Source organism: Schistocerca serialis, chromosome 1 (assembly GCF_023864345.2).
Source record: "Schistocerca serialis cubense isolate TAMUIC-IGC-003099 chromosome 1, iqSchSeri2.2, whole genome shotgun sequence".
In the NCBI taxonomy this organism is placed as follows: domain Eukaryota; kingdom Metazoa; phylum Arthropoda; class Insecta; order Orthoptera; family Acrididae; genus Schistocerca; species Schistocerca serialis.
In genome coordinates this window covers 1,052,315,226-1,052,341,605 of record NC_064638.1, presented here as the reverse complement: position 1 = coordinate 1,052,341,605, position 26,380 = coordinate 1,052,315,226, and the positions used below count along the sequence as shown (strand labels likewise).

The following is a 26,380-nucleotide window of genomic DNA, read 5'->3' as shown; positions in this document are numbered from 1 at the left end:
CATCACTCCTGGATACTGGGCCATACGGTGGTGATAGGTTGATATCTCACCACTATCCGGGATGTCTCCAAACACATCTTTGTTGATCTTTGGAACTCAGTTGAAAGTGGGATCTATCACTGATGATAATTCAACTTCAGTCAATGAAATTCCAGGCCAAAGATGTGTCTGGAGAAGTCCCAGACAGTGGTGGGACATCAATCTGTCATCCACCACACAGTCTGACAACCAGGAGTGATGATCTGCAGTGCTATTTTATTTTGTAGCACGACCCCTTTGGCTGTCATCTGCAGTGCCCTTACAGCACAGTGGTATGTTGACAATATTCTGTGCCCTGGTTTGTTGCCCTTCACGGGCAAGATAATGCCTACTTGCACACAGAGGGAGTTTGCACGACTCGACTTCACGCTTGCCAAACCATACCATGGACAGCAAGTTTACCAGCATTTGGAGCATTCTGAGAAGAGATATTGGTCATCTCTGTGTGAGCTGCAGTTATGTGAATGTGTGTGTGTTGTCTACCTAAGAAGAAGGCCTTCTGACAAAAAGGCCATATGTTTAGCAGTACTTTTGTTGTGTCTGTCTATGACTCAACATCTCTACCTATATGGTGAGCAGCAATCAACCCTTTTCATAATAATATCATTATTCCATCCTGGATTCTCCACTGTTTGATTTTCCTACCAATATATTCTATATATAAATTTAAATTAATCACACTTTTTATAAGTCAACCAACAGAAGTTATAAAGTATAGCATTTCTGGAAAAGAGCAACACTAAAAATGACAGATAGAAGCTGCATACTGGCATATAGGTGAGCGAGCAAACAATGGAAACTGATTAATAATTTAAAAAATGAATGGAAAGAATAATTAAAAGAAATTGGAAGCTAATTTATAAATCTGTACACACATTCTGGTTGAATTTTAACTGGTACTAATACCAACAGACTTTCAGTGTCAATACATTTAAGATCAATATTCAGATTTTGAGTTATGTACTGTTTCACATTAGTTCCATTGTGTGTAGTGCTGAGTACGACAATGCTCACACATGATCGCCCCTCCACTGCTCGCGCAAATTTCTCTCGTCTGCTTCGAACATCATGATACAGGATTCTTAACATGGGCAAAATGAAGAACAGAAGGGTGTGATTGATGTAAATATATGAATAAAATTAGTCTTCATAATGACTTTTATAACACTTTTGAAATGCATGATTGGAATACACATTTTTAAACAATATTAGCACAATGAGCTTATCATACGTCTGGCCACTGCCACTTATTGAAACAAAAAGGTGAAGATACTGGAATTAATAAATTGAAGAGCATATCTCTTCTCATTTTGGTATCAAAACATTATCTTTGCCACAAAATGGTGTGTTCCTTTACCTTTGGCTTCATTTGTTACATGTATAAAAAGAAAAGAATGAAGAAAAAAAACTAATAATATGGTTCATCATAATTGCCCACTGTTGTGCACTGACATCATATGGAGATGCGCAGTGTCTGAGCCGATTTCTCATTTTGAGGGTTGATAACCCTGGCCGGTATGGGCATAGCCTTTATTTTCAGCCATTGGAGTTGTTCTGGATGGTTATCCATTTATATGGAGATATCATCTTCTTTTAACTCACACATATATATGTTTTCTCTCCTAACAAAGTGCTTGCTATAACTGCATAGTCCCATTGTTTGTCCATCAGCATCTGCCCAGTGTTTAGCTAGCGAAGTGTGCACACACAGCACAAGGGTCGTTACCATCCCAGTTAGTGCTCACATGTTCAGTATCAGGCCCAGAGTGTCCATGTAACACATTTACAGTAGCTTCACTGCACAAATTTGTGAAGCTTGTGTTCAGTGGCATGAACCTTTGTAAAATATTCAATGCAGTGACAACTGATTTCCATATCAGCGGCCCAAGGAATTTATTTCACCTTGTCGCTCTCACTTATTCAGTGAGAACACCAGCTCTACAGCCAACATCTGTTGACAAGGTAAGTTTCTTTCCACTTTTACTATGTTGTTGAGCACAGAAAATTCATGTTACACAAAGTATTGCAATCTTTAGTTTGTCAAGCATACACATGCATATATCACACTAACACTTAACACTTTGCAGTCAGGTTTAGTAAGTTCTTGTACTTTGCTTTTGAGCATCTTTCATACAATTGAATACATAAAGTTTCTGTAGTATCCTTTCCACATACTATACACATAACACTAAAAAATACAAATACAATAACAAAATACACTTATCCTATTAATTTGCTGACATGCCATTTTCATCACTTATATACAATATAGTCTGGTTGTCATTTTGCTAAGTACATTTTGTTTAGTTAAAACTTCATTACATTGTTTGATTCCAATTATAAGAGTACACATTTTACATGCGTTTTATTATACATTCTTCATACAACATTCATACAGTAATAGATTCTGTTATCCTTTACGGCATAAAGTGACATACATATCATTTCAATTTACAATTGTAGCAAATCCACCTGCTTTATTTCTTTGTTTGTTGTCTTCAGTGTCGACATACTCCATTGCTATGCTGGCTGAAAAGTGGGGTTTCTAAGTTGGACACTGGCTATTTTAAATAATGTAGCCAGCAGATGCACAGTTGCATTTCACTGTCTTTTACTTTCACTATGCACCCCCCCCCCTCCCCTCCCCCCCCCCCCCCCCCCCCCCCCAGTAATACACACTTACATATGTATGGCCAGTGCACTATTGTTTAACTTTCGATAAGCCTCATTAATAGTTAGCAGGCAAACCATCCACATACTGCTACAATAGATTCCTGTTGAACATCTATCAGCAGTACAAACCTACCCACATAATTCACAGTTCTCGAAGAATAAACAGGTATGCATGGAAACAGACAATGTCATCGTTTTTACACATGGCCTATTTGTTTAACACTTATTTCACTGTTAAGTCGCTGCATTGTTGTCGTTCTAACCAACACAGGTTACTTGTCTGAAACTCGTCCATGGACTGACTGACTCATGACCAAAAATTGGGTCCTTATATATCCTCACAATAACAGGTGCTGAAACCACACATTGTTTAAAGATAAATTTACAGAAATTACAATTAAAACTTAACTCATTAAATTAAGTTGATACGTTGAAAAACTGATTCTTTCTAACAGTTTCTTCCACTACAGGGGTTAAGCTGGATTATTTGTTTAAATCATGAAATTAATAAATATCGTTACCCAAACAATACTTTGGACAAAACTGTTAATTATTTTGGAATTAATGAAAGGTTGGCTTTGCTGACATGTTTTCAAAGAGAGCCAAATAGATACTTTAAGATTACTAGTATTTTGTCTTCCAAATGTTTATAATTAGTACAGAATTTATATTTGTTTATACACCACAAGAGAATTTAAGTTATAAAACAATTACTGATTTCGCTCTATAATGAAAGGTACTAACCAGGAATAGTGAAAATAAATAATTGATTTTCTAATTTATTTTCACAATTCCTGGTTAGTATCTTTCATTATAGGGTGAGTTTAATAAGTCAAGGCTGCAAAATACTAATGAGAATTCTTTACAGACGAATGGAAAAACTAGTAGAAGCCGACCTCAGGGAAGATCAGTTTGGATTCCGTAGAAATGTTGGAACACGTGAGGCAATACTGACCCTACGGCTTACCTTAGGAGCTAGATTAAGAAAAGGCAAACCTTCATTTCTAGCATTTGTAGACTTAGAGAAAGCTTTAGACAATGTTGACTGGAATACTCTCTTTCAAATTCTGAAGGTGGCATGGGTCAAATACAGTGAGTGAAAGGCTATTTACGATTTGTACAGAAACCAGATGGCAGTTATAAGAATCGAGGGACATGAAAGAGAAGCAGTGGTTGGGAAGGGAGTCAGACAGGGTTGTAGTCTCTCCCCGATGTTATTCAATCTGTATATTGATCAAGCAGTAAAGGAAACAAAAGCAAAATTTGGAGTAGGTTTTAAAATCTATGGAGAAGATATAAAAACTTTAAGATTCGCCAATGACGTTGTAATTCTGTCAGAGACAGCAAAGGACTTGGAAGACCAGTTGAACAAACTGGACAGTGTCTTGAAAGGAGGATATAAGATGAACATCAACAAAAGCAAAACAAGGATAATGGAATGTAGTCGAGTTATCTTGGGTGATGCTGAGGGAATTAGATTAGGAAATGAGACACTTAGAGTAGTAAAGGAGTTTTCCTATTTGGGGAGCAAAACAACTGATGATGGTCAAAGTAGAGACGATATGAAATGTAGATTGGCAATGGGAAGGAAAGAGTTTCTGAAGAAGAGAAATTTGTTAACACCGAGTATAGATTTAAGTGTCAGGAAGTCGTTTCTGAAAGTATTTGTATGGTGTATGGAAGTGAAATATGGACGATAAATAGTTTGGACAAGAAGAGAATAGAAGCTTTTGAAATGTGGCGCTACAGAAGAATGCTGAAGGTTAGATGGGTAGATCACATAACTAATGAGGAGGTTTGAATAGAATTGTGGAGAAGAGGAGTTTGTGGCACAACTTGACTAGAAGGAAGGATCGGTTGGTAGGACATGTTCTGAGGCATCAAGGGATCACCAATTTAGTATTGGAGAGCTGCATGGAGGGTAAAAATCGTAGAGGGAGACAAGAGATGAATACACTAAGCAAATTCAGAAGGATGTAGGCTGCAGTACGTACTGGGAGATGAAGCAGCATGTCTGCTTGTGTCTGTATATGTGTGGATGGATATGTGTGTGTGTGCGAGTGTATACCTGTCCTTTTTCCCCCCTAAGGTAAGTCTTTCCGCTCCTGGGATTGGAATTACTCCTTCCCCTCTCCCTTAAAACCCACATCCTTTCGTCTCTCCCTCTCCTTCCCTCTTTCCTGATGAAGCAACCGTTGGTTGCAAAAGCTTGAAATGCAAAGAATTTGGCGAAATAATTAGAACACCCAAAGCTTTATCTAATCTGGAGGAATGGTTACAGGAGTTTGTAAATTGTAAAATACAAGAGAAAGTAGAATTAGCTAACAGTAGGACTTACTGTTTGTGTGCTTTTATTATTGTGTCTATCTACCAGCACTTTCCCATTTGCTAAGTCATGGAATCTTTGTTTTTAATATACTTTTCCCATGTGGAATGTTTCTTTCTATTTTATTCAAACTACAAAAATATATAGAAAAGTAATTATTAAGTAATGATAAATTAATAAGAAAATTGGTGAATAAATCAAGAACTACTTAGGAAAATGTGAAAAGGAAAAAGGTAAGGGTCTCAATGGTCAGGAAATAGTACTCAAAAATAGTTAAAATATTGAATTAAAAGATGAAACTCTGGCAAATTACAAAAATAATTACTTTTTAAATATACCTGCATCATTAAGTAAAAACTTTACTAAACATGAGAAATTAACAGCCCCAAAAGTATACAGTAGTATGTTGTTAACTCCCACAAATGATAATGAAATATTAAAGGTGATAAAGAGTCTAAAATCAAAAATGTCTGCAGGTCTGGCTGAAGTCTACTAAGGAATAATTAATTAATACAGCAGAAACAGTAAGCACCAAGTTAGTGTCCACTAAGGAATAATTAACTAATACAGTGGAAACTAAGTTACCAAATTCAGAAAACACTTTTGACAAAGTTAGCTAAGGAGTTGATGGATGAAACGGATAACCAATGCAATTTAGTTAGAGAAAGGAAGTCAAAGAACAGTTTGAAGACTCAGATGCCAAGACTAACAATGTAGTTCAGTTTGCTGACAAAGAATTCAAACAGGTTAAGGATCAAATCTCAGAGACATAATAATTTGTTACAGCATTACAATAATGCAAAGAATTTGGCGAAATATTTAGAACACCCAAAGCTTTATCTAATCTGGAGGAATGGTTACAGGAGTTTGTAAATTGTAAAATACAAGAGAAAGTAGAATTAGCTAACAGTAGGACTTACTGTTCTATGAAACATATTACAGGGACACGACTAGTTCAAGAATTTCATCTAATATTAAATGAACTACTGCATCTGTCAAAGGGATTAGCTCTGGTAGAGATTATGACTAAAACATTTATACGAGAACACTTGTTGAAAATATTTAACTGGCCATTATCACCAGATACTGACTTAGAAAAATTGCAAGAGAGTGCAGGAGAATTCTGCATAAACAGGCACAGAAAAGAATCAAGGTTTTTAATGATATGGCTATTACACCTAGCTTTCAAATAGACTATCTGGTATTAGTAAGTGATTTTCATTATAGCTCAAAGTTAAAAAAGAAAATAAATAAAATTTTCCCTCATTACAGGCAGTGATTCAAAGTGCAAGATACAGCACATTTGAAATCAGTACATTTCATAGACTCTGACACAGGACAAAATAAAGGATTGTACAATACAGATACGCTTAAAAAATTCAAAGCCCCAGGAGAGTTCCCATCCTTTGTGAATTCAGTGGATTGATGACCACCAGTTGTCCCAGCTAAATTGTTTCCATATTTCTCTTTTTAGTTTTACCATGGACCATTTCTTTATTCTTCATCTATTTTGTTATCTTTTAATACTATCAATTTTTCTGCAAAAATAACTGTAAGAAAACAAAAAGGCACTGAGCTCGACCTGAAAATGGTCTGGTAGTCCTCTATGTCTGCAACAGATGAATGCACAGCATCTAGTGGTTGCCTTGTGACTACTGAACTGCTAAGGTAATATAACAGATGATCAATTAGTCCATAAACTTAACTATACTCCAGATTTAATTTGCCATGAAAATACGGCTGTTAATATTTCCATGTCATTTATTTAATTACTTGTTACCATATACATGTGGTACTCGAAAAACTAAGAATAGGAACAATTTTTGGTTCATTTGCATATGATAATATTAGGACTTGGAGAAATATATATGGTACTATAAAATGTGCAGAAAATGGGAAAAGCAACGAAAATGTGCTCTAAAAAAACTATGAATGCAGTAAAATTACTATTTAAGAATGACAAGTAACATCTTTTTGGTTTTATACAACTTATAAAACTGAATAAAGAAGAATAGCATGGTTGGGTTTATATGTGACCTTTTTTTTTAGGAGAGGTAAGTAATGGGTAGTGAGGGAGCAGCTCTTTAGAGTACTAACAGACAAGCAGACTGACTTTAATTATTATAATGACAGTTTGATGATGACTTACACAAAAATACTTCCCTTTCTACTGTATTTCAAAAGGGTTTGTTAATCAGTTTTTGGGTTTTCTGCAACAGTGAAAGCATGGCAAAGGCATTCTGCAGGAAATACCAAACACATTATTTCTCCAGCGCCAAGGTAAAGTACCTTACGTGAAGGGGTCTCGGGGTTTGGCGCAGTAAGGGAATCTATCCATGGGATACTGTCTTATTTTCTCCTTCGATCCTAATATATCTATCCCTTTGTTTCCTTTTCCTACTTCTCCCTCAGAAGTACCAAATCTATCCTCCCTCAGCCGAAGTTTCTATTGCAGGATCTCTTCTTTTTACAGTCCACATAATTGAAGTTACAACCTATAATAATAGAATTGCACTGGAGAGTATTTCATGCATGACGTCAGCAACAGACTGACAGAATTTTATCCAGTATACATTAGATGACACGTCTCAGTCACACCTCATGTTGTAGGGGAGAAGAGTCCATGAAGGATGCAGAAGGCAAGGGAAACATGAGTAACAGAACAAGAGATAGTATGCTAAAGAGTCAACAATTTAATGAGATGATGTACTTATCTTCAACAAAGAACTATCTTAAGTAGAATAGGGGTTAGTATGTTAATGTATGGTCATTATGAAGGATTTTATAGAACAAGAGATGAGATGCTAACATTCTCCAAGTACATGAAAAAGATGTATGTAGAATAGATCTATATAGTCAAGTGTTGTCTAAATCTAGTAGGTGCAAGAGAGTGAAAGATAAGAAAATATGTATCAATAATCAAGAGCAGAATACATAGAGGTGATAAGTATGTGTATGTGGTGGTGTTGTATGGATTATAAACAAAAGTAACAAGTAAAAAAAAGTTTAAAAAATGAAGCTTTACAATGCAGAGGTAGAGAGTAATCAGGTGAAACGAGGGTAAAATGATTATGGAGAAACTTTTCATTTATTGTGATTAAAGATTGTACAAAAGGACTAGTTGTTGCATTTAGGGGTGATGAATTTAAAGTGGGGCATTCCCAAAATCACAAAACTGGTGTTGGAGATCTGTAGGAAGAATGGCCTTTGCCTTAGTCAGATAGATCCAAAGGAGGAATGACCTGTACTGATTTATGTAGGTAGGATAGGTATAAGGATAGGTGAACGTATGGAAGAGATGGTCTATACTTTGGTCAGGTAAACCCATTGGGGGAATGACCTGTATCATATTTTTTTGTATGTGAAGTGAAAAAGGGGGACATCCGAATCTATAATGGTATAGAGTTTAACACAGTGTCTGTCCGTAGAATGAGTGTAAGTACAGTTAATACACAATTTGTTGTTGTTGTGGTCTTCAGTCCAGAGTCTGGTTTGATGCAGCTCTCCAGGCTACTCTATCCTGTGCGAGCTTCTTCATCTCTGAGTAGCTACTGAAACCTACATCTTACTGAATCTGCTTAGTGCATCCTTCTCTTGGTCTCCCGCTATGATTTTTACCCTCCATGCTTCCCTTTAATACTAAATTGGTGATTCCTTGATACCTCAGAATGTGACCTACCAACCAATCTCTTCTATTAAAGTTGTGTCACAAATTCCTCTTCTCTCTAATTCTATTCAGTACCTCCTAATTAGTTATGTGATCTTACCCACCTAATCTTCAGCATTCTTCTGTAGCACCACCACATTTTCAAAGCTTTTATTCTCTTCTTGTCTAAACTATTTATTGTCCTTGTTTCACTTCCATACATGGCTACAGTCCATACAAATACTTTTAGAATAGACTTCCCGACACTTAAATCAATACTCGATGTTAACAAATTTCTCTTCTTTAGAAATACTTTTCTTGTCATTGCCAGTCAACATTTTACATCCTCTCTACTTCGATCATGATCAGTTATTTTTCTTCCAAATAGCAAAATTCATCTACTACTTTAAGTGTCTCATTTCCTAATCTAATTCCCTCAACATCACCCAATTTAATTCTACTGCATAACATTATCCTTGTTTTGCCCTTGTTGACATTCGTCTTATATCCTCCTTTCAACACACTGTCCATTCCATTCAACTGGTCTTCCAAGTCCTTGCCTTGTCTGACAGAATTACAATATCATCAGCAAACCTCAAAGTTTTTATTTCTCCTCCAAGGATTTTAATTCCTACTCCAAATTTTTCCTTTGCTTTCTTAACTGCTTGCTCAATATACATATTGAATAAAATCATGGATAGGCTACAACCCTGTCTAATTCCCTTCTCAACCACTGCTTACTGCTTCCTCCCTTCATGCCCCTCCACTCTTATACCTGCCATCTGCCTTCTGTAGAAATTGTAAATAGCCTTTTGCTCCCTATATTTTACCCCTGCCACCTTCAGAATTTGAAAGAGAGTAGTCCAGTCAACATTGTCAGAGACATCATTCTGCTCTCAATTGTAAATAAAATTTTGATATCTTATCTACATTTGATAAACAGCAATGTATGGGCTAAAATCAACTATATGTGTAGTTTACACGATATTTTTATGTATATAGACTAAAGTGACAAATGAAAATCTGTACCAAGGCCCAGAATCAAACCCCGGTCCCCTGTTTACTAGACAGGTGCATTAGCCACTAAGACAGCTTAGCACAGCAGTTCACACAAATGCATGAATTACCCTGGTCAGCCTCCCTCCTTGATCGAAATTCTCGCTGCCGCCCCAGTCTACTTTAAATTCACCCTGACACAAGAACAAAACTGTCAAGGCTCTCCATGTTCTGGAACAACACATTTGCATTGAACATAAATGGGGGCTCCAGCCTGAAACCCAGGTGCAGGTACTTATACAACTGAAATGACACAGTTTCAGATACTTTTACTGGTCTCATACAAAATATTATATGTGCAGTTGTGTGAACTGCTGTGCCTAGGTGGCTTAATGGTTAATGCACCTGCCTCTTAAGCAGGAGACCCAGGTTTGATTCCTGACCTCGATACAAATTTTCACTCACCACCTTATTCTACATCCATTAGATCATATCTGTATGAGACCAGTAAAAGTCTTTGAAATTGTGTCATTTCATTCACTTACACAATCTATTTTTACCTCTGCAAACTCTTTAAAATTTCATGCAGTGCTTTACTCAATATGATGCAGCACGATAACTATGATGAATAATGAAAAGATGTTCCATCAGTTAACAAGAGAAGATAGACTGTAAACTGTGCAAAATTCAAATTATTTCACTGAGTAGTTTTCAATAAAGTTGGATTGCAATTACTTCATAGCAGCCACAATGCCATCTCTCAACACAACTAGCAGTGTTAGCCACCAGGCGAGCAACAACAAAGCCACAATCATCATAGAATGCAGAGAGAATGCTTGTAGAGGTCAATGGAGTAATATTTCTTTGTCACTGTTCATGTTATCATGTCTGTGTGAAAAACTGTTAGGAACTTCTTTGGTTGTTGCAAGCACAAACTGTGTTTAGCAGACTGCACTTTGTAAATGTTTTATTACCTATTCCACACTGATTTACTTAAAATGGTACTGTTAATAAAGAGTTATGCTCACTGACTGCACATTATAAACTGTGATTTTTCAGATGATGATTTTCATTACAAGAGTTGTTACTGAAATTTCCACTGATTGCGTGGTCATCTAAGTATTTGTGCCATGTAAACACCATATTTAAGAAACTGGTCATTGTCTAACTGGTCAGTTTAAAGTGAATGAAAATGTGACTAATTGAAAGTAGAAAACAATGGTACTGCATCTGTTACTGTACAACATGCATCAATATCAAAAAAGGTTCCCGTGTGGATGTAACAGGGGCACTATTGAGAAGATGAGACATGAGCTGGGTTAGTACCATGACATACCATTTGGTATGTGACATTCACCAAGACAACTATAGGATGGTTTTAATTAAAGTTCCAGTTTCAAAATGCTGTAAAAAATGAACTGCTGTTCAGAACAATCTCAAATTTGAATGGAATATTATCAAAGAATGCGTAAACATTATGGAAACAAAAATTTAATGAACATTTTCCCCACTAGATGGCAGTGCAAGTGTTATAATGTAAATAGGTTTGGCTGCAAATGACAGATGAATCACAAAATGACAGCTATGATGTGAGTTGCACATTAAAGCAACTGTACTGTGTGGTATGAATGACCACACCAAGTAACAATGACATCAGTTTTTAACTATACTGAGCGGGGAAGGGGGAAACAAACATAAAAAGCAACAATGACCTTGACTTTTTATTATGCTGAAGCCAAAATCCACAAAAAAAGCAGCAATGAAATCAGTTTTTAATTGTTATGAGACTCGTGGAAGACATATGTGATATTCACTATTTTCTGCTGCAAGGTCAAATCAAGAAACAGCATGTTCCACAACACAAAGGAGTACCTTAGGTGTCATGTTCAGAATGCATTGCACAATGCATGCCTTCAATTCTGCTACCTTTGTAGTTGGAGCACAGAATACAGCGTCTTTCAGATAACCCTTCAGCCAGAACTCACACAGATTAAAATCAGGTGATCTGGATGGCCAAGATGTAGGGAAATGGCAACTGATAATGCTAGTAATTCCAAAATGTCTCTTCAGCAGCTGCTTCACAGGCTGTGCAATGTGTGGAGGACTACCATCTTGCATAAAAATGATCCTATCTATTCAACCATGATGTTGAAGGGTTGGAATGACATTGGTGCAAAAAGACTGTTATAGTGTGTACCAGTGATGGTACAGGTAACAGGATCAACAGGACCAATCTTCTTGAAAGAATAAGGATATACAATAAACAATGCTGTCAACCCACACCTCACAGTTACCTTTGCAGAATGAAGTGGTATCAGTTGATATACAAGCGGATTTTCTGTTGCTCATATACTGCAATTCTATGTATTGACATGTCCTTGGAGATGGAATTGGGCTTTGGCTGTCCACAGAATGTTCCATGGACATTCATTGTCAACATTCCATGCAGGCAAGAAATTCTAGGATATACATTTGTCTTACTGCTAGGTCAGCATGAAGCAACTCCTGGACATGATTAATTTTGTAAGGGTAACAATAGACGATGTTTTGTAGAATTCTATGCAAGATGCTCACAGGTATGTCCAAAAACTGGGCAATTGCATACCACTGCTCAGTCCCTCCTGCAATGCTGTGGCCACATCTTCTACTGATGCTGGATCAATTGTTTTCCTCCCACTGCCACACTGCATTCTAAGGGCATCTGTGTTTTTGAATTTTGTAATCATCTTCTCCAGACCCTCAGCAGATATTGGACTAATACCTTTTTTCATATCCTTGACTGTCCAGAACTTCTGCAGAGCTACTGGTGCACAGTCACATTTCATGTAAAACAGCTTTACCAGCAGTGTACAATACTTTATTGAGACAGTTATGTTGAGTGTCTCAGATGAAAACTGAGGAATAGCCATGTACCCTGTGTGTATATTTTGCTATATTCTGGCACTTAGAGTGACCTCTAATGATAAAATTTCTGTTAATTTTTTTCCATAACATTTCCCCATTCTTCAATAATATTCTGTACAAACTCATTCTGAGCAGTGGTTCATTTTTTACAGTGATTACAGTGATTATTACTAAGGTTCCTGTTTCAAAACAGGAACCTTAGCAATAATCACCCTGTATGTTTCGAATTCCAGATTTCATTATGCCAGAATTTGATTTCTTACCTAGTGGCTTTATTGTTTAATACACTGGAGAAATATCCTGATAACAGATAATCTGACAATAGGGAATTGTACAGCTTTGGCTCATCCAGTAGGGTGCCAAATATTGTTTGTGAAATTGCCTTCCCATTAAGAAATTTTTAAAATGCAGCATTCAAGTATAGGAATCCTGACTATTAGATTCCCAAAGTATGTAAGCATGTAGTAAACCAACAGGTTTTCTCAACACTCTGATATCCATGGAAGCAGTGCAAATAGCTTTATTGCTAAGTGAGTAATATTTCTAATTGGAGTGAAGAATTGGTATGTTAGTGTTGAGATTATAGCTGCTATAAACAATAATATATCTTCCTTTTTCACATATTATGGTTCACAGTATTTACAAGTTAGCCCTAACTTGTATTTAAAATGTTTGTTATTCCTAAAAAACTATTAATTATGATAAAAGGCTAAAATCGTTTGCATTGTGACCATATAAAATTGTTAATGGCCCAGGTTTTATTATTATGATTCTATAATCTTCATGTCTTTTGAAAATGATGTGTAGGAGAGCACCAAAATCCTAGAGTTGTTTACAGGTATTAAGTTGAAATATGCTGCTTATTTTCTTTATATTTCTTACACTATATGCTTTGAGAATGACAAAAGTTCTGATACTGGTATAATAACAACATAACAGTGACAAAAAAATAAATTATTATGTACATCTTCTAACATTTATAGACAGAAAAGAATAAACTGTCACATTTTTTTCGCTTGTTCTTATCATTTCATCTGCAGGTTGACGTTCCTTACCATGTACTGCACTTCTACACTCACGTTACATATTTTCAGTAACACACCAACCTGACCATTTTTGAGTGCCTCTTCAAGCCTCGATACAATGTCATTAAGATGCTGTTCCTGAGCTGGAGTGAAAAGAAAAATCATGTCTTGTTGCCTCCTGAAGGAACTGGTAGGCCTTAGCTCAGCGTTCTGTGGCTGTAGCAACATAGGTTCAAGATCAAACAGTGATCTTGAGAGAGTGTTCAGACTGTAAATAAGAATAATTGAGAAAAAGTATAACAAAAAGATATATTTTAGATAAAATAAAAAGCAAGTATTAACAACATCTGTACTATCTACTAAAACAACATGTCTGCTTGTGTCTGTATGTGTGGATGGATATGTGCGTGTGTGCGATTGTATACCTGTCCTTTTTTCCCCCTAAGGTAAGTCTTTCCGCTCCCGGGATTGGAATGACTCCTTACCCTCTCCCTTAAAACCCACTTCCTTTCGTCTTCCCCTCTCCTTCCCTCTTTCCTGATGAGGCAACAGTTTGTTGCGAAAGCTTGAATTTTGTGTGAATTTTGTGTGTATGTTTGTGTTTGTTTGTGTGTCTATCAACCTGCCAGCGCTTTTGTTCGGTAAGTCACCTCAGCTTTGTTTTTATATATAATTTTTCCCACGTGGAATGTTTCCTTCCATTATATTGAAAACAACAGGAGAGTTGGAGATGGAGTGAGCAACAAGTGATTGAATCTCATATCAGTAATTTCGCTCATATGTCCTCATCAAGCAAAAGTTAGTACAGGAGCTGAAAGAATGGGAAAGTTTTCCAAACCAAAAGTATGGAAAAGCAATCAATAAAAAGGCAAAAGCTAAAATAAAAATAAACAAATGTTATATGCAAGGAAACACTCTTGAATGAGAGATTAAGAAATAAAATATGGAGGATTCAATTGTTATTATAAGCTACAAGATAGTTGCTGTTAAAAAAAACTCATTTTAAATGAAAAAAAAAAAAAAAAAAACACATTTTAAATGTACTGACCACAGGCATCAGATGTTTGTCTCAGAGAATCCTCTATCACTGTACACAAATATCCACCAAGAACATGGCCTTATATATCTTCAAAGTCTATCCTTGACTGTGTGGATGCTCTGTCTCTGTATGCCGGAACCATAATGCCCATTTCCTTGCTACTGTGGAACACTATCTTTCCTTGCGATGATGTGATGCCACATCCACCAGATTCTTCATAACAGAACTCTGCATTCTGTGACAATCTCCAACTTAACCAATTCTGTGTACACTGTCACCACTGACATTACTGTGGCACTGATAGAACATAAACATTCGCCACTCATTATGTCATCGACTCTCATTCACTGTCTTTCAAACACTGAGTTTCTTAGAGGTCTTAAGCACAGTGCAGAGTTCTAGTTTCAGTTATAAAAGTTTTCATGATTGCTTTATTGACACACTACAGAGTTAGGTATCCACACTGTTACTAATTAACATTGGTTCTTGATATTACACTGGTTGCAATGAGTGCTTTCATCAACACTCAGAGTAATTAGCAGAAGGAAAAGTCATTTGCAACACAATTAGTTGGAAGAAATAGAGCGGAATGAGGCATCTAAACAATTCCTTCATCATCCTTATAAACAACCATCTCCTGACCAACAATATTATGAAAACGAAAGTTGCTACTCACCATACAGCGAACATGTAGAGGCACAGATAGGCACAACAAAAGACCGTCACAAATAAAACTTTCAGCCCATAAGGCCTCCATCAAAAATAGATCACACACACACACACACACACAAACACACACACACACACACGCACACACACACACACACACACACACACACACACACACACACACACACACACACACACACACACACACACACACACACACGTACGCACACACAACTGCAGTCTCACATTGCGAGCATCAACACCAGTGCATGATGGGAGTAGCAACTGGGTGGAGGTAAGAAGTAGGCTGGAGCGGGGAGGGGGAGGGATAATAGAGATGGGGTGGTGGACAGTGCAGTGCTGCTGGGCAGTGCACATGAATGAGTTGGAGTGGGTAAGGCAGCTATGTGTAGTCGGGAGGTTAGACAAGAGGCAGCAGAGAGATAGAGAGAGGGGGTAGTGGGAAAAGAGAGAAGTAACAAGACTGGGTGTGATGGCAGAACGAGGCCTGTATAGTGTTGGATTGGGCACAGGGAGGCTGGATAGGTGAGGACAGCCTTACATCCACAGAAAGAACCACAGTCCACCATCTAAAAATAGATCCTGACCTTATAATCCTACTTGCAGACAAAGGCTCTGCTACTGTTGTTTTGAATCACAAGTATTAAATTCTCTGTCAGGGTTTCGACTACCTCTTGTCATACAGTGCAATGAGAAATGTCCTGCCCATTATCCTTCCCAACACTCCCACAGTGGTATTCCACTGTCCACCAAACCTGCACAGTATACTCATCCATCCCTACACATTCACTGATCCCAACCCCTTACCTCATGGCTCATACCCCTGCAATAGACCTAGATTCGATGCCTGTCCTATCGCCACCTACTACAGTCTGATCACAAAAATTGTCGGCTCCCTCAGATTTCAACTTGTTTCCCCCTTTCATCCTTCTCACGATCCTATGGCCCATCCTATGCCAACCTATTCATGGGTCATCAGATGAATCCTTCCTACACACCCAGAATCCTAAACCCCTCACCTGGTTCAGATTCACTGATGGCATCTTTGTGATCTGGATCAAGTGTGAGGACACCCTATCCACATTCTTCCAGAACCTTAGCAACTTCTCCCCCATTTGTTTCATCTGGTACTACAAAGCCCAAAGATGGCTACATGAGTACCTCTGTTCATATCAAACATACTAACCACCAGCAATACCTTTGATAGCTGCGACTCGTTCCATAGCAAGAAGTCCCTTTCATACAGCCTAGCCTTCCCTGGTCATCGCATCTGCAGTGATGAGTTGTCCCTCTCAAAATATACTGAGGGTCTCACTGAAGCCTTCACAAATCGTAATTATCCTCCCAACCTTGAACAAAAACAAATCTCCTGTGCCTTATCTTTCCAGTCTCCCACCACCTCCCAAAGTCCCACCACCCAGATACAGCAGAGCATTCCCCTCGTAACTCAGTAACACCCAGGACTGGAGCAACTGAATTACACTCTCCACCAGGGTTTTGACTACCTCTCATTGTGCCCTTAAATAAGAAATGTGCTGCCCATTATCCTTACCACCCCTCTCACAGTGGTAGTCCTCCATCCTCCGAACCTACAAAATATTTTCATCCATCCCTACATGACCCCTGCCCCCAACCTCCTACCTCATGGCTCATACCCCTGTTATAGACCTTGATGTAAGACCTGTCCCACACAACCTCCCACCACCACCTACTCCACCTTGGTCTCAAACATCACCTATCCCATCTAAGGCAGGCTGCAACCAAACTACAGCCGTAATATTTCCCGAGGGCATGCAGCTTTACTGTACGGTTAAATGATGATGGTGTCCTCTTGGGTAAAATATTCCAGAGGTAAAATAGTCCCCCATTCGGATCTCCAGGAGGGGACTACTCAAGAGGACGTCACTATCAGGAGAAAGAAAACTGGCATTCTACGGATTGGAGTGTGGAATGTCAGATCCCTTAATCGGGCAGGTACGTTAGAAAATTTAAAAAGTCAGATATAGTGGGAATTAGTGAAGTTCGGTGGCAGGAGGAACAAGACTTTTGGTCAGGTGAATACAGGATTTTAAATACAAAATCAAATAGGGGTAATGCAGGAGTAGGTTTAATAATAAATTAAAAAAAATAGGAGTGCAAGTAAGCTACTACAAACAGCATAGTGAACACATTATTGTGGCCAAGATAGACACGAAGCCCATGCCTACTACAGTAGTACAAGTTTATATGCCAACTAGCTCTGCAGATGACAAAGAAATTGAAGAAATGTGTGATGAAATAAAAGAAATTATTCTGATAGTGAAAGGAGATGAAAATTTAATAGTCATGGGTGACTGGAATTCGGTAGTAGGAAAAGGGAGAGAAGGAAACGTAGTAGGTGAATATGGGTTGGGGGCAAGAAATGAAAGAGGAAGCTGCCTGGTAGAATTTTGCACAGAACACAACTTAATCATAGCTAACACTTGCTTCAAGAATCATAAAAGAAGGTTGTATACATGGAAGAAGCCTGGAGATACTGACAGGTTTCAGATAGATTATATAATGGTAAGACAGAGATTTAGGAACCAGGTTTTAAATTGTAAGACATTTCCAGGGGCAGATGTGGACTATGGCCACAATCTATTGGTTATGAACTGTAGATTAAAACTGAAGAAACTGCAAAGAGGTGGAAGTTTAAGGAGATGGGATCTGGATAAACTGAAAGAACCAGAGGTTGTACAGAGTTTCAGGGAGAGCATAAGGGAACAATTAACAGGAATGGGGGAAAGAAGTACAGTAGAAGAAGAATGGGTAGCTTTGAGGGATGAAATATGAAGGCAGCAGAGGATCAAGTAGGTAAAAAGACGAGGGCTAGTAGAAATACTTGGGTAACAGAAGAAATATTGAACTTAATTGATGAAAGGAGAAAATATAAAAATGCAGTAAATGAAGCAGGCAAAAAGGAATACAAACGTCTCAAATATGAGATGGATGGGAAGTGCAAAATAGCTAAGCAGGCATGGCTAGAGGACAAATGTAAGGATGTAGAAGCTTATCTCACTAGGGGTTATCTTACATCCTTACTGCCTACAGGAATATTAAAGATACCTTTGGAGAAAAGAGAACCACCTGTAAGAATATCAAGAGCTCAGATGGGAACCCAGTACTACGCAAAGAAGGGAAAGCAGAAAGGTGGAAGGAGTATATAGAGGGTCTATACAAGGGTGATATATTTGAGGAGAATATTATGGAAATGGAAGAGGATGTAGATGAAGATGAAAGGGGGCATATGATACTGCGTGAAGAGTTTGACATAGCACTGAAAGCCCTGAGTCAAAACAAGGCCCCCAGAGTAGACAACATTCCATTAGAACTACTGACAGCCTCGGGAGAGCCAGTCCTGACAAAACTCTACCATCTGGTGAGCAAGATACATGAGACAGGCGAAATACCCTCAGACTTCAAGAAGAATATAATAATTCCAATCCCAAAGAAAGCAGGTGTTGACAGATCTGAAAATTACCAAACTATCAGTTTAAGAAGTCACAGCTGCAAAATACTAATGCGAATTCTTTACAGACAAATGAAAAAACTAGTAGAAGCCGACCTCGGGGAAGACCAGTTTGGATTCCATAGAAATATTAGAACACGTGAGGCAATGCTGACCCTACGACTTATCTTAGAAGAGAGATTAAGGAAAGGCAAACCTATGTTTCTAGCCTTTGTAGACTTAGAGAAAGCTTTTGGCAATGTGGACAGGAATACTCTCATTCAAATTCTGAAAGTGGCAGGGTTAAAATACAGGGAGCGAAAGGCTATTTACAATTTGTACAGAAACCAGACGCCAGTTATAAGAGTCGAGGGAAATGAAAGGGAAGCAGTGGTTGGGAAGGGAGTGAGACAGGGTTGTAGTCTCTTGCCGATGTTATTCAATCTGTATATTGAGCAATCAGTGAAGGAAACAAAAGAAAAATTCGGAGTAGGTATTAAAATCCATGGAGAAGAAATAAAAACTTTGAGGTTTGCTGATGACATTGTAATTCTGTCTGAGACAGCAGAGGACTTGGAAGAGCTTTTGAATGGAATGGATAGTGTCTTGAAAGGAGGATATAAGATGAACATCAACAAAAGCAAAACGAGGATAATGGAATGTAGTCGAATTAAGTCGGTTGATGCTGAGGGAATTAGATTAGGAAATGAGACCCTTAAAGTAGTAAAGCAGTTTTCCTATTTGGGGAGTAAAATAACTGATGATGGTCAAAGTAGAGAGGATATAAAATGTAGACTGGCTATGGCAAGGAAAGTGTTTCTGAAGAAGAGAAATTTGTTAACATCGAGTATAGATTTAAGTGTCAGGAAGTCGTTTCTGAAAGTATTTGTATGGAGTGTAGCCATGTACGGAAGTGAAACATGGACAATAAATAGTTTGGACGAGAAGAGAATAGAAGCTTTTGAAATGTAGTGCTACGGAAGAATGCTGAAGATTAGATGGGTAGATCACATAACTAAAGAGGAGGTATTGAATAGAATTGGGGATAAGAGTAGTTTGTGGCACAACCTGACTAGAAGAAGGGATCAGTTGGTAGGACATGTTCTGAGGCATCAAGGGATCACCAGTTTAGTATTGGAGGGGAGCGTGGAGGGTAAAAAAAATGGTTCAAATGGCTCTGAGCACTATGGGACTCAACTGCTGAGGTCATTAGTCCCCTAGAACTTAGAACTAGTTAAACCTAACTAACCTAAGGACATCACAAACATCCATGCCCGAGGCAGGATTCGAACCTGCGACCGTAGCGGTCTTTCGGTGGAGGGTAAAAATCATAGACGGAGACCAAGAGATGAATACACTAAGGAGATGCAGAAAGATGTAGGTTGCAGAAGCTACTGGGAGATGAAGAAGCTTGCACAGGATGGAGTAGCATGGCGAGCTGCATCAAACCAGTCTCAGGACTGAAGACCACAACAACAACAACAACATGGTATGCCCATAGGAAAATGTACAGCAATTGAGAAAGAATTACATAAGATGGAAGTGTGTGGCATTATTGAAAGGAGTATCAATGCTTACAATAATCCACTGGTAGTTGTGTCAAAGAAAAATGGGGGAGTGAGAATAGTTCTTGACTCCAGGCCTTTAAAAAAGATCTTATACAGGGAAACAGACCATCCTGAAAATATTGATGAGCTGTTGCAGAAGTTCAAGGATATAAAATTAATGTCAAGTCTAGACTTAACCTCAGGCTTTCACCAAGTACCCCTGGCACCCAAATCTAAGAAATACACTGCTTTTCTTTACAATGGCCATTGCTATCAGTATTGTGTAGTCCCTTTTGGCTTGAACTCATCGGTAGCAGAATTCATCAGAGCTTTAGGCCATATGCTTGGGCAGGAACTTCTGTCCAAATTAGTGGTTTATGTAGATGACATTTTAGTAACTGGACAAGATTGGAATGAGCGTGTTGGGCTTTTAAGACAGGCATGTGAGAAACTTAGAAGAGGGGAAATGACACTAAGACTAGAAAAGTGCAAATTTGCAGTACCTGAGTTAAAATTTTTGGAACATGTCTTAACAGAAAAAGGAATTTTGGCTGATCCAGACAAAATTAAAGCTATTGCAGAGTTTCCTATACCCCTGTAACAGAAAACAACTGAAATCATTTTATGGGCTATGTGGCTTCTACAGAAAATTTGTCAGTAAACAAAGCTTAAACACACCCTGTCTAAGTAACTTGTTAAAGAAGGAAACTGTTTGGATATGGAGTAAAGATTGTCAAGAGGCTTTCGACAGAATAAAAAAGGAACTGAAGAACCACAACCTGTTACACAGACCAGATTTCAATTTACCTTTCTGTTTACATACTGACAGCAGTGATTATGGGCTAGGTACTGAATTATTTCAAGTAAAAGAAGTCAATGGAGAGACAGTTCATGCTACAATTGCATTTGCAAGCAGAATGTTACTGAAGCATGAAAAGAACTATACAGTCCCAGAAAAAGAGTTATTGGCTATACAGTGGTCATTTTGAAAATTCAGGACCTATTTACTTGGACATAAGGTAATAGTGTACTCTGATCATAAAGCCTTAAGCTATATACAGGAATGCAAGCTCTATCATGATAGGCTTACAAGATGGGCATTGTATTTACAACAATTCAACTTTGAAATTAAGTATATTAAAGGCACTGACAACATAGTTGCAGATGCTCTATCAAGGCTACCACTAGGAGGGGAAACAGAAATTTTTGATCAGAATGAAGAAAAACAGTTTAAAATGAGGTATGTTAAAGGGGTCACAGAGAAAAAGTTGTTAGATCATTGCTGGCCGAAGTGGCCGTGCGGTTAAAGGCACTGCAGTCTGGCACCGCAAGACCGCTACGGTTGCAGGTTCGAATCCTGCCTCGGACATGGATGTTTGTGATGTCCTTAGGTTAGTTAGGTTTAACTAGTTCTAAGTTCTAGGGGACTAATGACCTCAGCAGTTGAGTCCCATAGTGCTCAGAGCCATTTTTTTTTGTTAGATCATTGTGTGATAAAATCAGGAGGAGCCAGAACCATGATGCAAATTGAAATTAGTAAAGAGCTGTTTAGGGAAAAAGGACTATGAAAAATTAGACAAGTACTATAAGGTGTTTAAAGGTACTCTGTTTAGGAGAACTGATGAAGACTTGGACAATTGGAAACTATGCTGGCCTGAGGAAGAAGCTGAGAGGTTAATTAGGTATACTCATGAGAGCTACGGACATTGTGGCATTCAGAAGTGTATGCAGAAATTACAAGAAAACATATACTTCTACAATATGGCCAAGAAAGTTAGAAAAGAATTGTTGACTTGTGATAAGTGCCAACGAGTCAAAGTAAGTAACAGAAAATGTCAAGGTGAAGTGCAAAACATTATTCCTGCACAACCTGTAGACTTAGTCGCTGTTGATTTCTATGGGCCTCTTCCAAGGAGTAGGAGTGGCAACTGCTACATTTTTGACATGGTGGATGTATTTTCTCAACTAATCAAGTTGTATCCTGTCAGAAAAGCCACAGGTAAGGAGATAGTTATAAAAGTTGAAAAAGACTATTTCTTAAATGTTGGGAAACCAAAAGCAATCTTGTTGGATAACGGTTCTCAGTTTTTGTCAAAAGTTTGGAAAGCCTTTGTTGATAAATTGGGAAACAAATATGTTCAAATATCTCTATGTAATCCGTCATCAAACCCAGCTGAGAGGTATATGCACGAGATTGGTCGTTTATATCGTACATATTGCAGTCATAAACATCCTACATGGTATGACCATGTACGAGACTTTGAAGATGTTATGAACAGCTTGCAGCACACTTCCACAGGATTTAGGTTTCATCTAAAACCAGACAAAATTATCACTGAACTCGTAGAATTTCCACCATGCACAATGATGACTATGCGTGAACGTGAAGCCATAGTCAAAGAAACCATAATAAAACAGTGGGAAATTAGAAAAAGATGACATGTTGGCAAGATCAAAGCAACCAAGTTTAAAGTAGGAGATTATGGTTTAGTAAAATCACATGAGAAATAAAAAATTCTAACTTCTGAAATAAAGAAATTCTTTAATATATACATGGGTCCATTAGAGATTGTAGAGCATCCACACCATAATGCATACCGGTTGGTGTATCCTAAATCCAGGAAAGTTCTCAGGCTAATGAATATTGTTTCATTGAAATTGCATAAACAAAAGGGGTAAGACTATTCTGAGAAAGTTAAAAGGTGACTCAACAAAAAATTTTCACTGGAAATTATGAAATTTTATATATATAAATTGTCTGATTTTGATACAGTTTTGTGCCCTTGAAAATGTTTATTATTTGTTTAATATGTATGTACTGTATGAAGCATTTGCAATGAATTTTCTGTGTAATACGCTTGCCATGTTAGTTCTTGATATTTCTGTATGCTTATGCAATTTGATTGATATTTGATAATTTGTGTAATTTTAGCTTGTGTAACTTTCTCACACCACACTTGTTGAGACATCTTTTAAAATGCAAGCCATGAATCATCACTAAATCTGTCTTGCAACAATTAAGTTTTTTTAATTTTTTAAATCTTAAAGGCAGAGTCCTAATTACTACACACTTAAGTGCTTGAAATGTCCAATTCTACTAGGAGATAATCATTTTTAGTAAATCACATGAATTACTGTATATTTCTTTCTCAACCACTGCAAAAGCATAGGCAGTAAAATTTTTTAAATTTTGGTAGATACATACAATTCCAAAACTACCTTTGCACTTTCACTGTGAATATGAACCCTTGTAACAAACAGCCTGTAACTTTACTTTTGAAAACGATTTAATTTTTTATCCTTGGAGTAATGTCTTTGTCTTAAGACATTTGAAACCCAATATGTTAATGCATTTGTATTACATGTTTATTGAATTTATTGTTGTTTAAAGGATCTTTTTTGGACCAGTTCATACCTTTGTAGTATTACTCAGACAGATTCGGTAAACTTCTCCCACTAGATAAACATTACCAGAAGGATAACTATGTATCCTAACAATGTACTTACATATAAACATTATGTAGCTGTAAGGTGATCTCTGTATGTGATGTTTAGATACATGGCATTATAGTCAATGAAGCGATACAAACAGCTAAGCTTTGGAAACAGACGCACTGCAGGACAAGCAGAAATCAGAGCTATTAACGGAAGTCACCTATGTGCAGATGGACAATGTGGGACATTACTGTGAGTAGTTTGAAAAGTGGGCAGCAAAAGAAAATAAAACAAGCCTGTAGTTAAAAGTTACAGTCATTCAATGGTTTAACGTGAAGTGCTGCAACATTATGGACTCTTCTAAGTGAAAATTGTAATTCTTCTTTTGTATTTCATTTACTCTAAGGTTAAAAATTGAATGTTTTCCTTTACTTTGTAAAACAATTTCAGTGTTAGCATAATTCAAAGGAAACAGTCCTATTAAAAATTTTAATTTATTTAAAATCATATTCTTGGCAGTTCCATTAGTCTGGTGTCAGAATTTTGTTCGCATTTTCATACTTACAAAATTCTTGGGGGGTTATTGTAATGAACTGACAAATAGACATCATTTTGTTATATTATACACTAAAGTCGTGTTAAAAAAGCTTTTGCTTAAGATAATACTAAGTTAGGTGTTGCGATCAATAATCGATACTGGAATTGTATGTTCTTTGTAGCTTATGACCGTGATCTTTGGTCTACAATGGGTTTTCGGCCACTTGAGTGTTGGCCGTGGTTGAGTGTAGTTGTGTATCTAGTTTTGGCAATAAATATGTGTTTTTGATACAAAGAAACAGTGGAATACTGCGTCATTTTTCGGTAGTCCAGTGATAATTAAAAAACCTGCACCTTTTCTTGGACCCAGAGCAGTAAACGAATCATCGCCTAGACAATGAGAAGCCACATTCACAACGCAGACTCGGCAGCATCAATAAAGGAGACATCATGGCCAGCTCTACTAATGTACTATACAGCCATTAGCCACAACGTAACAGTGTCCTTACGGAGATAACTTTTTCTGCACAGTAGAGCGGGTTCATATGGGTCAAATGGCTCTGAGCACTATGGGACTTAACTACTGTGGTCATCAGTCCCCTAGAACTTAGAACTACTTAAAACTAACTAACCTATGGACATCATACACATCCATGCCCAAGGCAGAATTCGAACCTATGACCGTAGCAGTCGCGCAGTTCCGGACTGCACGCCTAGAACCGCTAGACCACCGCGGCCGGCAGAGCGGGTTCATGACACCACCAACACCAGCTTTCCTGGTGGCACTTTCCCTGCAATATATCCTATGTTCTTGTAATACTCCTGGCCTCACCTTTCATTAGTCATTGCCCTTACCCATCCCTTCTTGTTCCCGTTCCAGCACTGCACAGCCCTCATACCACCATCACACTCACTCTTTTTACTTCTCTCCTTTTCTTCTACCCCTTCCCCCCACCGCTCTCCTGCCCCTTGTCTAACCTCCCGACTGCACATAGCTGCCCTACCCTCTCCACTTCGTCACTGTGCACTCTCCAGTAGCACTACACTGTCCACCACCTGTACCTGACTATCCCTCCTCCTCCCCACCTAGTGTCCCCCTTACCTCCACCCAGTTGCCACTACCATCATGCACTGGTGCTGCTGCTCGCAGTGTGGCTACAATTGAGTGAGACAGCAGACATGTGTGTGTTAGTTGCACATGTGTGTGTGTGTGTGTGTGCGTGTGTGTGTGTGTGTGTGTGTGTGTGTGTGTGTGTGTGTTATCTATTTTTGATGAGGGCCTTACAGGCCGAAAGCTTTATTTGTGACAGTCTTTTTGTTGTGCCTATCTGTGACTCAGAACCTCTGTTATATGGTGAGTTGCAACTTCCTTTTCATAATATTGATAGATCGCATCATGGATTTTCCACTGTTTGATCTCATGACCAATAATTATTTCTGCCTTGGAGGTCTAATCCACAAATAAATTCATTCACTTTCCACTGGTTCTATCTTTGTGCCTTCCTATATAAACCTTTGTCTGGCCACCTATCTATGCAAACAAATAAATTCATGAAATTGCCACTGATTCTACCTTAATACCCTCCTATATCAACCTTTTTCTAGGCTGCCTACCTATGCAAATCGTTATACACCTAGCCCAATTCATATTAAGGGATAACATTGAGATTAATTTAACACACGGAAAAAGTATATCTGCTCTTTCTTCAGGAATCTCTATATACTCCCAAATCCATTCATCTGGACCAAATGAGCCACTTTCTAGAATTTTGAGCTCAACTTCTCTGCTCCTGTCTATAGAATTAACCACCAACAGTAACTTTATCTTGAGTGCTGTCAATTTGTCCACATCACAGTGTCTTTACCCCACTATCTTGTCATCTGCGATGGCTGTATCTGAAGTGGGAAGAAAGAGTTATATTAGCATGCTGATAACCTTACCAGAGCTAAAAAACAGTTTCCTGCATCAGTTCACACTGTTTCCAATAAATCCATCATCACTGTGAATCAGACATTAGTTAGTACTCCCTCATCAAACCTTCAAAAGCTCAACT

General features: G+C 38.0%; 1 protein-coding gene across 2 annotated transcripts in view; it reads right to left on the bottom strand.

Moving 5' to 3' along the window:
• Window positions 1-2,851: 2,851 nt before the first annotated feature.
• The window catches only part of LOC126415219 (uncharacterized), a 189,393-nt gene continuing 165,864 nt past the window's right edge, over window positions 2,852-26,380 (bottom strand). The window contains exons 5-6 of one of the 2 annotated variants that reach the window (XM_050083415.1): window positions 13,691-13,877; window positions 2,852-3,065 (exon numbers count right to left, since the gene is read on the bottom strand). In XM_050083415.1, the coding sequence (XP_049939372.1) occupies window positions 3,051-3,065; window positions 13,691-13,877 (202 nt within the window). In that variant the 3' untranslated portion in view covers window positions 2,852-3,050. Of the gene's footprint in view, window positions 3,066-13,605; window positions 13,878-26,380 lie in introns of those variants that run through there. The other variant, XM_050083414.1, reaches the window with a different exon arrangement.